The sequence below is a fragment of the Aptenodytes patagonicus genome, chromosome 1 (assembly GCF_965638725.1).
Source record: "Aptenodytes patagonicus chromosome 1, bAptPat1.pri.cur, whole genome shotgun sequence".
Taxonomy (NCBI): domain Eukaryota; kingdom Metazoa; phylum Chordata; class Aves; order Sphenisciformes; family Spheniscidae; genus Aptenodytes; species Aptenodytes patagonicus.
The window spans coordinates 201232454-201246690 of NC_134949.1; the positions used below are offsets into that span (position 1 = coordinate 201232454).

The 14237-nt window shown below is 35.0% G+C and overlaps 1 protein-coding gene across 5 annotated transcripts in view; it reads right to left on the reverse strand.

Annotated features, from left to right (window-relative positions):
- Positions 1–14237, reverse strand: part of NBEA (neurobeachin) — a 516384-nt gene that overhangs the window by 412448 nt on the left and 89699 nt on the right. For all 5 annotated transcript variants that reach the window (XM_076364262.1, XM_076364263.1, XM_076364261.1 and 2 more), the window contains exons 2-5: positions 13142–13373; positions 6695–6795; positions 6349–6444; positions 1942–2063 (exon numbers count right to left, since the gene is read on the reverse strand). In XM_076364262.1, the coding sequence (XP_076220377.1) occupies positions 1942–2063; positions 6349–6444; positions 6695–6795; positions 13142–13373 (551 nt within the window). The remainder of the gene's footprint in view (positions 1–1941; positions 2064–6348; positions 6445–6694; positions 6796–13141; positions 13374–14237) is intronic.

Sequence of the window (14237 nt, forward strand, 5' to 3'; positions counted from 1 at the left end):
GTTAAAGACAGATGTCTGAGTACACGTGACTATTATTCTAAGCTATACCACTTCTTTGTAGCAAAGTGAATATAGGCTAGAGAAAAGGTCTAAATCAATATACTTAAAAATGGAACCAGAAGTAAAATCCCTATGACACAGGCAAATATGAAGTATCCATAAATATTCAGGAAAGCTTAACACATGGAGGATTTTAAACTATTTAAGTGCAAAAAATATGTTTAAAAGCATTCTCAAAAATCTGAGAATTCAATAATAATTGTAATCACATCATAATAAACATCAGAACTACATCACGGCAAAAAAAATGTATAAAAAAATAAATAATCAAACATCTGAAGTTTTCTAACCTAATGCCATTGCTGCTTCTGCGTTATATTGGAATTGGAAGGAATCATATTCATCACTCAGGCTAAAGGTCTTTCTACACTACTAACCATAAGAAAAGCAGCAAACATCATGGGCTGTGTAACTTTGGAGTATGCTTTTCCTGTTCTGAGGCAGTAGTAAATTCTCAAATCTAATACACCACCTAAAGTTGCCAGTTCTGAAACGTAAATTCTGGCTGAGAAACAAATGAACGTGTTAAATTTCTGTATGCATGTTCAATCCTATAATTGCATTTGTTATTGTCCTTGACAGACTGAAAAAATAAATAAAATATAGATCATACTAATAAACATAGCTATAGCCGACAGCTTGAAAAAATCTCCATAGTAAAATAACTACAGCACTTAGCAGAAAATGGACACATGGAAAAGCATTATCCCAGATGGTAATTTAGAGAACATGTATTAATTTTTTTCTTCAGAATAAACCTAAATTATTTTTAATCAGATATTTGTTCCATAAAAAAAATGAATTATTTTGGTTTTGCAAGTAAATGCACAGTAAGATTTTTATGTATTGATAGTACAAGTACATTCCTAGGACCACATCTACTGGTCGTCTCCTCAGCTGACTACTAAAAACTTCTGCTCTTTAGACTACCTGGAATAACTACAAAGTGAGAAATGTTACTTTTGGTTACTTCTCTCCTTGTGCTACTCCTGTTTTCCTGAGCTGATAAAACTTGATAGATCTTGCTTATGTCCAGTCCTCATCTGTCTGCACAGCTGACATACAGTCTTTAAAAACATGAGAAAACGTAAGCGTACTAAATAGCAAATATATAAAGAACAAAGAAGTGATGAAGAAAATACCAGCATGCTCTGATGCAACAGAAGGTTCCTTATTTTCCTCATTCCTTTTTTTCTTCAGCTTAGACAACCATACTTGAGCAGATATATAATTAAATTCTGACATGAAAAAACTTTTTTCATGATTGACCAATAGAATAAACATTTTTACTATTACAGCATAATTTCTAAATATCAGAGGACTTTATGAAGGATGTAACTGTTATTTCTATTTTTGTCACAACAGCAAATCAAAGTAAACTAAAATTGTTTGTCCTGCAATTAATGTATTATGAAATATAGCTTCCATTTTGGGGAACAGGTGATCAGTGAGCCATTTTTTATATTCACAGATCTACCTTCTATTACCTCTAACTAATGTGCAAACAGTGCACTCCTGAGTATAACAGATTTGTTTTTTAGTACTGACATCAGCTGAGAATCTTAAACATCAAACAGAAAATATGACAACATTCTCAGTTTACAGCTCTAAGAAATCATATATTTTAAAATTCCTAAGGAAACCACCACACCAGGTTTTATGGTTTATCTACAAGGCATACGTCTTGCATCCATGGATTTACAAATTTTAAAGCAAAATGGACAGATGACTTTGTAAGAGTTTGTATACAGTAAGCAGCCATTAAAATCTGCAGATATTTGGGGGGAAAAAAGCATGTCAGAAACTAAAAACAATGAGAAAGATTAACTGTTACTAGGAAGCCAAAACAAAGCGTTAACTGCAAAGTTATAAGTTACTTACCAATAGAGATAGGGTTTATCCTTATCTACATTGATATTGTTTAGCGGATCCATACGAAACCAGGTGTTAAGAGTAAACCCATTTTGATAAGGCCACTTAGCAATAGGAGGCAATGCAATTGCCTGGAAGGGGGAAAAAAAAAAAAGGGAAAAAAGAAACAGCAAGTCAAAAATGAATTTTTTGAGAAGTATTGTTAAAGCTAATGCCTTTCTAAAATCCTGTCATTCTAGATGTGTAGATCTGCTTTAACTTTCAAATATTAAAGAAGAATATAAAAAAATCCCCCTTCAAATAGTGCTTTTGAATAAATGCATTAGTTTTCCATCTATTTTAAAATATTTTAATATTTAACTAAATAAATTCTACCAATAGAGGACATGAAATTAAATTTGTGAATGAGCAATATTAAAAGCAAAAAATAGAAAAATTACTTCTGCAGAAATTAAACTATAAATTCAGCTTTCAGTAAGTATTCATCTTATCGATAGACTTAAACATTAAGATCAAATTTATCTCAACAGATAGTACAATAGAGATTCACTGTTAAAACTACAGTATAAAAAAGGTGGTTCTCTGAGATTTAAGAGCACTATCAGGTTTTTTTCCTATGAACACTTAGTAATGTAAGAGACTGAAAATTTTACCCCCATTCTCAGTTAAATACATTAATAGTAAGGCATGGCCTGGGAAGAAATTTGATTTTTCAATATTTTATTCTTATGGGCTGACTGATGAAGAGGTTTTAGAGAACTCTTTATCCCTGGGCAAAGCCCTGAACACATGATCTAATGAAGTTAGGCACTCTTTAGGGAGGAAATCAAACAAGATGAACTTCAGATGTCACTTACAGAGTAAGTGTTTTCTATGATGCCACTAAAAGATAAAACATTTTTTCTCCTTGGTATGAGAACTATACACAAAATGAAGTAATTTAGAAAAATTAAGAAATTAAATGTTTGTAATAACTTAGAGATTACTGTAGTAGGCACTACTTACAATAAATTCTTTCTCCCTCCATCAGACAAAATATAGAATATTTTACACAAAAGTAGTTAAGGAATAATAGCCTTTAATATTACTCCTTGAAATAAGTTGTCTATGAATGCAAAGCAGAAGAAAATAATTTTATAAATACCAATAGCATGTTATCTCTAAGTGTATTTAATTGATATTTTTCAGTTTCAGTAAGATAATTTCAACTCTTACTACACTTTAAAATAATAAAGACTAGTTAATTAATCCTTGCACTGATGGTATTGTGTTCTTATCAAAGCTATCAGTGATACTGACTGAACACTGGCACAGGTTGCCCAGAGAAGTTGTGAAGAAGAGATCTTGAAGAAAAGATGCTCAAAAGCCATCTGGACACGGTCCTGGACAGCCTGCTCTAGGTGGCCCTGCTTCAGCATAGCGGGGTTGGCCAAGATGACCTCCAGAGACCCCTTCCAACCTCAACCCTTCTGTGATTCTGTGTGATACTTATGAGTCACAGTTGGAAATACTTTTTCAGGAGTGCTCAAATCTTGTTCTGTCCCAATTCATACCAAAAACTACAAAGAATTGTAGCAAACTCATTCATTGCTTAAAATGAGAATGGACATGAGTCTCTGGGCAATAGAGTCACAATAACCACACTAGGATTCTATGCCAATGTAGTAAAGTATGTAAAAAAAAGATACGGAGTGGGACTGACTTTTCATTATTTTTATATGCAAGGTAATTGCTGAAAGAATTTTAAGAGCAGAGAAACAGGTAATTAAGAATGATAGGGAACCCACAGTAAATTTTATAATTAGATACAGCAATGTGCTCAGATTATGCTACTATTTGACTAAACAAAAGAAGTAACACCGATTCTGCTGCTAGCCTGGTACTAACTGCTCAGTACAAAACATTTCAAGGAACTCCTTTGGGATGTAACTTCTGCCTTCTGAGAGGGAGTTCCCTGCCTGAAGCAGGAAAAGAGCTACTTGATGACAAACAGGAACACCCAGGAATAGTACTGCCGCCACAAGGTGTCCTCCTAATGGAGTGACTGTCCTGGTTTCGGCAGGGATAGAGTTAATTTCCTTCCTAGTAGCTGGTACAGTGCTGTGTTTTGGATTTAGGGTGACAACAATGTTGATAATGCACCGATGTTTTAGCTGTTGCTAGGTAGTGCTTACACTAGCCAAGGACTTTTCATCTTCCCATGCTCTACCGACTAAGAAGGCTGGAGGTGCACAAGAAGCTGGGAGGGGGCACAGCCAGGACAGCTGACCCAAACTGGCCAAAGGGACATTCCATACCATGTGACGTCATGCTCAGTACATAAACTGGGGAAAGCTGGCCGGGGGGGCCGCTGCTCGGGGACTGGCTGGGCATCGGTCGGCGGGTGGTGAGCAATTGCATTGTGCATCACTTGCTTTGTATATTATTATTTATTATTATTATTATTATTATTACATTCTATTTCAATTATTAAACTGGTCTTATCTCAACCCACGAGTTTTCTCACTTTCACTCTTCCGATTCTCTCCCCCATCCCACTGGGGCAGGGGGGCAGTGAGCAAGCGGCTGTGTGGTGCTCAGTTGCCGACTGAGGTTAAACCACAACAGTGACTAATGTGCTACTTCTACAGACTGGCAGAGACGTACACAGTACTGGGAAGAGCCCTTCAGTTGGGACATTGAAGCAGCTCTCACCAGCAGATCAGCAGACTGGTTCAGTAGACTCTTGGCTCTTCATACTACCACTGAAGTTTTGGTTACATAAGGAGCATGCACCCAACTTTAAAGAGGGCGAATCTGATATTTATCATGCCAAGTAAACATTATGCTGTTTCTCTGTCTGATGTCATCACTGTGCATCACACCTGAAAACCTGAACTCAGTGCTAGTAAACTAAGTCCTATCCAGCCTCTTCCTTCTAATGAAGTGCTTCGTTGTTTGGGTCATTTTACAAGTAACGGACCCTTGGTCCGCTCCAGAACTTCATGGTGTAATCCAACATGCACTACTCAACAAATGTAAATTTGAAACTCATATTTCTTGATTTACAGGTGTGCAGTCAATGATGTGAAACAAGATCCTAACCAAGGAAAGACAAATGCCTATTGGGCATTTCCATCAACTTTATGCTCCTGTAACTGATGCACCTCTTTGAACAGGGAGGAATATTTGAAATTCTTCCCCTGCAAAACTTTATTTGAAGCTCTGATACAAAATTAAATTTAAGAGAGACATTTCATCAGGGTTTGCCTCTGAAGCCCAGAAATGCCAAAGCAGCATCTGTCATTGTAGACATTCATATTCTGCAACAGCTGTCTTGCTGCTGCATATACTTTTAGTAGAGGTTAACTGTGGTTTTAATTTAGCAGTAGCAAATGAAACGCTCTTTTTCAAAACTCAGTAATTAATTCCTTAGACAATCCGCCCTATGCATTTTGCTGACACATCTGTTTGTGCAGTTGAATAGCAAACAAGATCAAGGAAGTGATTTAGCCAAAAATAATCCAGGTGAAAAACAGTGATTTTCAGCCAGTTTATTTCCCTCATGCAATCTGCCACACCAACAGCGGTATTCACAAAGAACAGGAGGTGGTATTTTATGCTTGAAGAAAATCAGTGCTATTGAGGAAGTACAAGTAGAACAGCCCAAGAGAAGCTCCTACCACCCTTAATGCACTAGCATGAAAAGACAGGGATCTCAGGATTATTTTCCCTTAAAAGATTCCAAGTTCTACCGTGAGCATATACTATTCCATACCAGAATGGAACTGAACCTCAAATCCAGATTTCTCGGTTTCAAGCATTTGTATTTACTGCCTTAATAATCATATATAAAAATCTGTATACAATATTTGAATTTATTTGTAGGTTTTTCTGAATGTACATGCAGTGAATGGAAGAGAGAATATCTATTTGAGAAGGTTTAGTAAGGAATACAATTTCTTCATTTTAAGTTATCTCAAAAAGTAAAGCCAAAGGAAGACCGCATTTAAATCATTAAAAGAGCTGATGGAGTTCAGACAAAAAGAAAAAGATATAATAAAATTTATGACTAAGCTGTCACTGTAAACTGCAATGACATGGACAAGCTCATCACTATATTCTCCTCAACCCTCTGCTTTATATAATATCAATTACATTATTCAAATAAAATAAGTGTTCTTCGGAATTTTCAGTTTTTACTTTTATGATAACTTCCCCAGACAAAAATCTGCTATTTGACATTCCACCCTCACAAGTGCAACTTCTCAACACTACAGCTACCTTGCAAACCTATGGAAGGCAAGGTCTACACTACTCAAGCATGTATTTCCCCTCTTGTTTCCTTTTCAAGAATTTCAAAACAAATGAAAGGAAATGCAAATGAGGAGCAATTTATTTGTTCCTCAAGTTGTAGTATTTTGGTTGAGAACTTACTGCAGCACTACAGCCTGGGAAGTTGAAAAAGGTATCAGGCCCATGTCTCTGTGGCATCTGATTAAGGACTGATAATAGTTTAACCGCATGTCTTGGCTGTGAAAACAAGAAAATTGCACAAAAGTCAATACAATCATTTTTGTACTCTCCAGGCTACAACGGAAACTGGACGGTTTTCAAACAACACAGCAAATTAACTCTAAAGCAGTTAGCAGAAATACTTCATAAACATATGCTCAATCAACATGAAAAAAAAAAATCAAGATTATATGTCCCAGAAGACAATTTATGTTAACTTCAGGCTCTAATGGAATGACACTTAATGCTTTATCTGATCACAGCTTACCCAGATTCCATTTTCGCCTCGAAGCATGCTGAACAAAAGCTTCAATTCTTTGACAGTGATGCTGTAGCTGGCAAGAACCCCCAACATATCAACTAGAAGATCTTCAAAGGAAAATAAAGTTATTCTGAACTCTGAATTTCATTGTTTTGACAAAACAGCTGAAAGTTAATACCTTTAAAAGTAAGTGTATTCATAAATTCTAAAAATCAAACTTAGTTGACTTAAATATTTTACAAAGGATTTCATATTCTCATTGTTTTAGTTATTTTAGAAATAAATTTACATATGCAGTTTTAGATTTTGCGTCACACTTTGAACAAAGTATCTATTAAATTTATGAAGAATTAATTCTTCCCATTTCACAATATTCATCATACATTATGAACTTATTGCTTGCTCCTTTCTACTTTTGGGATAAGGGTTTCTTCATTCCTCTGAAATTAATATTTTTCAAAAATTTCTGACCTAAAAGATGCTTGATATTATTCTTTAACTTAAGCACAGCACATGATACTGAAAATTTGTATGGTTCCCACAGTTTTGCTACAGTGATAATGCTTCCAATTTTTACCAGAACAAAAGGCCAGGGAAAACAAACAAACAAACAAACAACCTCCAGAAATCATAGTAAGAAAACAATAAAAGACCACAATAAAAAGAAGTGATCAAAATTGCTAATGAATTTATGTAATACAGCTTTCATTAAAACATCTCAAAACCCATAAACGTTTAAAGTAATAGCATTACATAGCCTGCCTTTCAGAGAATACCAGGTTTAAAATTACTGCTAGTGCTTGGATCTTTATTTTAAAACACAGAATTTCATTTTAAGAATTTGTTAGCCTGTGGCATGCTGGACCTCATCTTATAGTCCACACTTTCTTCTGGAATAGCACTACTAAGAATTACTACTTCCTCTAGCAGGAGGAAAAACAATTTACTTATCTTCACAGATGTGGCAAAAGATATTTAATTCAGAGATCAAGCAGTGAAGTACAGAGTTTCCAAAACAAAAAAAGCTATGACACAATAGAATCAGCATTAACAAACTTTTTCAATCTACTCAACAATCAGAAAATTCCCCCCATAAAACTTGTAGAAGACATGAACAAGCTTTTTGCAGGACTACATGTTCTTGTTCATTAGTGAAAGGATGACTCTTCCAGGTGCTGACAAAGAGCAGTCTTAAAAAGCATCCATCCTTTTCAAGGACATTTTGCATTGATATTTTGTTTTAAAACAAATTTTCTCTCTGCAAATCCCTACGTATGTGTTTTTGAGTAAAACCATCAATATCTATTTAACTTGTTCCACTCTGAAACCAACCTCTGGTCCTCAGTAAGCAAAAGGCATGTGTGAAGAATGAAATATCATTTAATTTACAGGAGACATAGTAAGCTGTTCAGTGAGTGAAACTGCATGTCAGGAAAGGCAAAAGAAAAACACTGTAACTTGCAGACATATTCACCATAAGATCTGGATATATTCCTAATGTTCAAGTATAGACTTCTTTTTCCCTTTCTTAAAAGGAAGAGTTTATTTAATCTTCCCTTTAAAATTAGTGCCACATTGTATTTGCGACAGAATTTCTTAAGGGAAAGCAAAATAAAGCTAAGAAAACTAAAAGCCCTTGTCTTTCATGACGGTGAATTCCATGGCTCAGCTCCTCCTCTAATACCTACAAGCATCTGCCCCCTTCACTGTACAGTCTCCAGTCTGCAATGTGAAGCCGGCAGTGATTGCACATATTGTATGTGATCAGAAATTGAGAACAGCAAAACACTGAAAACTCAGAAAGGGAAATCAGCACAAGTGAATACCAATCTTTGGCTGAGAATGTCCCAATTCTTATTCTGTAGTCTTAGCTTGCTATTCAGATCAAGCTACTTCAAATTTTGCTTCCTTTACAGAGAAAAAGTGTTACGTAGAAGCAAAATTGTTTGGTGAAAATCAGAACATCATTAAAAAATAAATCTTCTAACATAGATGACAAAAGTGTAAATTAAGACAGTCAAACACAGAAATGATTGGCAGGTTTTTAAAATCACTGAACATATGCTGCTTTGTTTCATTGTTATAGCCCTGTACTACCTTACGGCACAGAAAATTTCTTATTTCTACTGAAGATATTGATAACCCACAGGCATTAGAAATACATATTTATAAATAATGAATAAAACATTGATGGAGAGAAATAAATGTAAGCTCCCTAACAACGTAACTCTGGGTAAAACAAAGACATGAAAGATTGAAGCCCAGTAGGTAACAAGTAAAAATAAAGCAAAGAACATCTGTGGAAGTCGAAGCGCTTAATGCTACATAAAAATATTGCTGTAAAGACCTCTAAAGAAGGTTTGTTTCTTGTTTCAATAGAACAAGATTTAAAAAGAACTGTACTCTATTACATAACTTTGTTCATACTTATTAGAAATCTCATATAAAAGAATCAGTCCACATCTGGTTCATAAATCCTAATAATCCACTCATCTATAAATGGACAAAGGTCACAAAACATACTACAATTGGATTTTTTTTAATGTTTACCTCATTTTTTTTTTAAGATCACATATATAACTGGTATTTATGATCTCATTTCAGAAACAAGATTGTGTAAAATAATATTAAGTCCAGAAGGAGAAAACAGGCACCATTTCTCATTTTTAATGCATTTCTAAAATGCACTGAATGCAACAGATTTTATTTCTGTTAATGGCACCTTCTGACTACTTTCATACGAAGCAGTTTATATATGATCTATAACTTAACCAGAAACCTTGAAGGAATTCTTAATTCAGTCATTTAATATGAAAATACAATGGTAAAAGAGCCTGCCTCTCTTTCAAGGTACGATGAGCATATATCAAAATGAATGGTATGGCATTAACTTTAGAAGACGTATTAAACAGCATTGGAAATGCAACTTCAGGAAAACTACCCTCATGCCTCCTTAACCTTTTAATAACAGACAGCCTTGAGATTGTGAATTTTAACTCTGTTGGTGAAGTATATTAATTTCTACAGGTTGGCAATAGAGAATGTGATAATTTTGCAGTTTTTCTTATGGAACCAGTTGAAAGAGAAATGCTTGTTAACAGCCCATTAATGACAGAGCAGTCAAAAACTAATGTTTTTGCTTAAAAACCAGGAACTGTTTCAGTGCTTAAGAATGCAGTTCCAGCAATTTTAGAACAATTACCTACAGCATCACAACAGAACTGCAGGAAATGAAATGGGGCTCAAGGGAGACATATCCACTCTGTGCGATTTCAGGCTACTTTTTCATCCACCATTCAGACTTCTCTGAAGGTACTACAGACACGCTATCCCAAAGAGTCTCTCAGAGCAGATGATCTGCTTCACTACTCATCACCTGGAAATAGAGAACTTTAAACAGTGAATTCCTCAAGGAAGATCTTGTGCAGCTGTTAAAAAAAAAAGTGCCAATCGCCTATGCAAACATTTTAGTAATTTCCCCTTAACCATTGATAAAATGGCTGACCATCCCCTATCTTAGTATAACAGATTATCACAGTACAAATATGACTTCTGACAGGTGATGCTTCTGGAAAGCAAACTGGAATACAAGTGGCAATGATCCCATTTGGATTGCAGTTGAGACTTTCAAGGTGATTAAGCTTTTATTCTTGACCACAGAATCTGCAAAATCTCAGAAGTGAGATATTTAAAGTGCTGAGAAGCCTCATGAATCTGACAGTCTTCATCTAAACAGACAGACAAGTTCTTTTCACTGCAAAAAGTTGGGTACGTGTTTATTTGCTGTTGTCTTACTTTCATAAAACCAGAGAAGAGTGGCTTCAGACTTAGACTGGTCCTGAAAGTGTGCTGTCAGAACATAAAACAGAGATTATGCCTGTCTTGCCTATTTAAACCTTATCTAGGTCTATTCGCAGCATTTCACAAAGGAGCAAGCGAGATGACCTAAAAAAAAAAAACAAACCCTCCCCAAAAAAACACAAATAAAAACCAGAAAACCTGTATCCTTCACAGATGATGAAAGCCAACTGCAAAAGGCTGGGCTGACAGAGTATTAGCAACTGTTTTGGGCAGAAAGTGGTACTTACTTCCTAGGAGTAAGCACTAATACAGCTCTTGTTCAAAACATCCTCTCTGAATGTTAAAAATCATTTTGCCACAAAATTTCTTACTTTATTCTCTGGGTTTGGAAAGTTCATAGAAATTTTTGGGGCAAAGCAGTTCTACAATCATTTGGAGTCAATTATGACCTCAACATCTGCATAGTAGATTAGGGAACACAGACATTGTCACTGATTTTGTCATCAAGCACCTACCATTGGACTAATTATTACATGAACATATTTATTACTTCTGACTTATTACCAACATTGTTGCCACTTATAAAAGGGTGGTGAGGTGCTTGCAGAAATCAAGAGATAAAAGCAAAATGATGAATTTGGTTGCTTCCATGTCTTTGTCAGAAAAATTCTCAAAAAACCCACATTCTCATCTATTTACAGTTCTCAGAGAAAGACCCTACAAAGTGGGATTCTGTTAGATCCCTGCTCATGATATACAGAAGACTATTTAGATAATTTGACACACATTGTAGAGCTAAAATGCCATCAGAACTCCAATCTTCAGTTTTGATTTTAAATTAAATATGTGCTTTCTTCATCTGTGTAAATATACAAAGAGCAAGCTTACTCATGTTTTTTCTGTGGAAGGTCTCTTTCTGAAGTACTGTGTGACTACTCTCAGAACAAGATTAATGGGGTAGAGGCTCCATTAATTTTTTTATTAATGTACTACCCCAGGTTTATATTAATAGTTGTCAATTCAGAGTGATTTTTCAATTCCCAAATGCTCCTGGAAGCCAGATCCTATACTCTTGATTTCTGACTTCTGCAATTAGCTAAGCATTTTTTAAACATTCTCTGTAACAGGGACATCATCACAGTTATATATGCCACATACAGAAGTACTATTTAGGGGAGCTCAAATTGGACAAATTTTATTGGTATGATTACTGATGTAAGCACATTATTTCCATGACTGAAACCCTGAAAAACTTCAAGATAAAAATGTTTGTTTTCATCAACTAATGTCTTAAATTTAATGTGGAATAAAACAGTATCTTTGCCCTTACACTATTCTGACATATTTACAAGTCCTGCAAAACAAAACATACTTGGTGAAAAACATTGGTTTGTGAACCTACTGATCTGTTATACTTCAGTCTGAATCTCACAGTACAATATTTAGCATAACACTTCTGGTTTTAGCATTTACGCATACATTTCCAATCAACAAGATGTTTGCTGAGACTTGCTTTGAAATACAGAATATATCTTTTTCAAATACTTAATATTACAGATGCCTTTATGCTGAAAAAGGCCAAGGACAAAAACATTCCTGACTTATCCAGTTTTCATGCTGCTGTTACCCTCCTCTTGTTTCTGGTCTGAAATCCTCGCTGGTTTACTGTTCCACAAAGCCTATATATGTGTCAGGAATCAGATCATCAAGTAAAATCTTAGAATTATGGAAAACAAACCTCTTCAGTCTTTCAAAAATGCTTCACAATTTAAAAATCCTACTATCGGTCCCAAACTATGTAAAAATGAAGAACTACCTTCACACTGAGTTGAAAGAAACTGCTTGGCTTAAGTTTCTCCCCAAGAAAAATAAGTAGATAAATACTCATCATATGTAGTTCTTAGCTGTCATATTTAAATGTGACAACCAAACCTGCTCCTCTAACCAAGTAATTCAGGATTACAATCTGTACCCTACTACTGACAGGACGTAGTATGGAATAACACAAACTCCTTCAAACATACTCTGAAAACCTTAGCTGTGCAACTTCATCACTTATTTTCAGTAAGCGAACAAAGTATGCTATTTTTTTAATGCTGTAAAAAAATTATAGGACATTAAAAGACACAGGTATAAAAACAGAAGAGATATTATAGGGAGCACAGCTATACATTATGAAAAGGTTGTTTAATAACATCCAAATGTCCAGCATTCAAAGCTATGAATAATTTCTGATACGCTGTCCGGTATCGGTTATATTTAAAGTGGAACATAAGAACAATTCTAACATCTGAGTTACTCAAAATTATCAATGCACTTAAAACATAAAATATTACCTTCACAGGTAAGTAGTCTAACATGTACTGTTCTTAATTATGTTCAAAATTGCTTTTTTTTATCACAAAGATAACATTATCTTCTCAGATGAATTAACAGGCAGTTATTTTAAACAATGTATCTGCATATATTTTAAACTAAGGATATATTTTTGTCATTTTTCTGAAATTGGTAAAAAAGTCCTTCTACCTTAATAGCAGTACTAACCAAAATATCACTTTAAGTAAAAACCAAGTTATCCCAAACCCTTCCATAATCACAAAATGTTGACAGTTCAAGAATGCAATAATTATTTTATCAGTTGGCAATTTATACCTGCAATCATGTCGTCCACAGTGCTCATCTTCAGCAGTACCTGTTCAATTAAGCCAACTTCTGTGCTAGTCTGTAAATTACGGACACTTTTACGTAGAATTGCTGTGAACATACTCCAGATTTCTGCTTGGCACGTTACATCACAGTGCTCCAAAAGCTCTGACATGCATGTAATGCTCTCTGCATCCTGGATTATAAAGTTCATCTCTAGATCAAATTCGCCACCAACCAGCTACAAAAGAAAACAAGAACAGTATTACAATGTGAAATACATAGTTTAGTGTCTTTCATACCTCCATTCTGACCAACACTGAATATTTTTTGCATGATGAGAGAGGAAATTTTGATAGAGAAACTCACAGCTATGATCTGTAAAACAGCAAATTAACAATCATGCTATGCAAAACATAGCTTGTACAAAATATACACTCTAATATAATAAAATAGTACCTTCAATTTTGTCATACGACACTTTCATAAAATGAATTTAAAAATATTTGAAATATTCCTTCCTATAAAGTAATTGAAATGGTAGCCTGGCCCAGAGAGATGTAGTGCAGAAGCTGCAGAATCTGAAAAGCTCAAAAGCAATTGAAGCTTTCCTACAGTTCACTGAAGAGAAATTTGCCTACTCAGAAATAAAAAGACACTGAAAATAATTTACCTATGTTTTCTCCTGATATAAGCCAACATTTGCTCTTAGTTATGTGTTTGCAAGACCTTACTGCCCTTTCCATTGTACCACCCAAACAGTCATGCAGTCATGCTCAGAAAAAGAATCAGCGATTTGCTGTGGACCAAAGCAAACATTGAAAACTTGCTTAATTATACCGCAGATCAGTTCATCGTGTGGCCACGGAAACCTACTGCTGCTGCAAGGGAGAGAAAGCACTGCGTGAGGAACAAGCACTCAGATGAAAAGTGATTTAACAGCAGTACTGATGAAATTATAGCCTGACTCCTATCTACCAAGATACCTGCAAAATGCTATCAGTGTCCTGAGCTCCAATTAACTAGCACAACTACTGGGCACATTTTAGGAGGGGAAAAAAAAGAAAAAAAAAATAGCAAAAATTTGCAAAAGTTATAGTCAAAA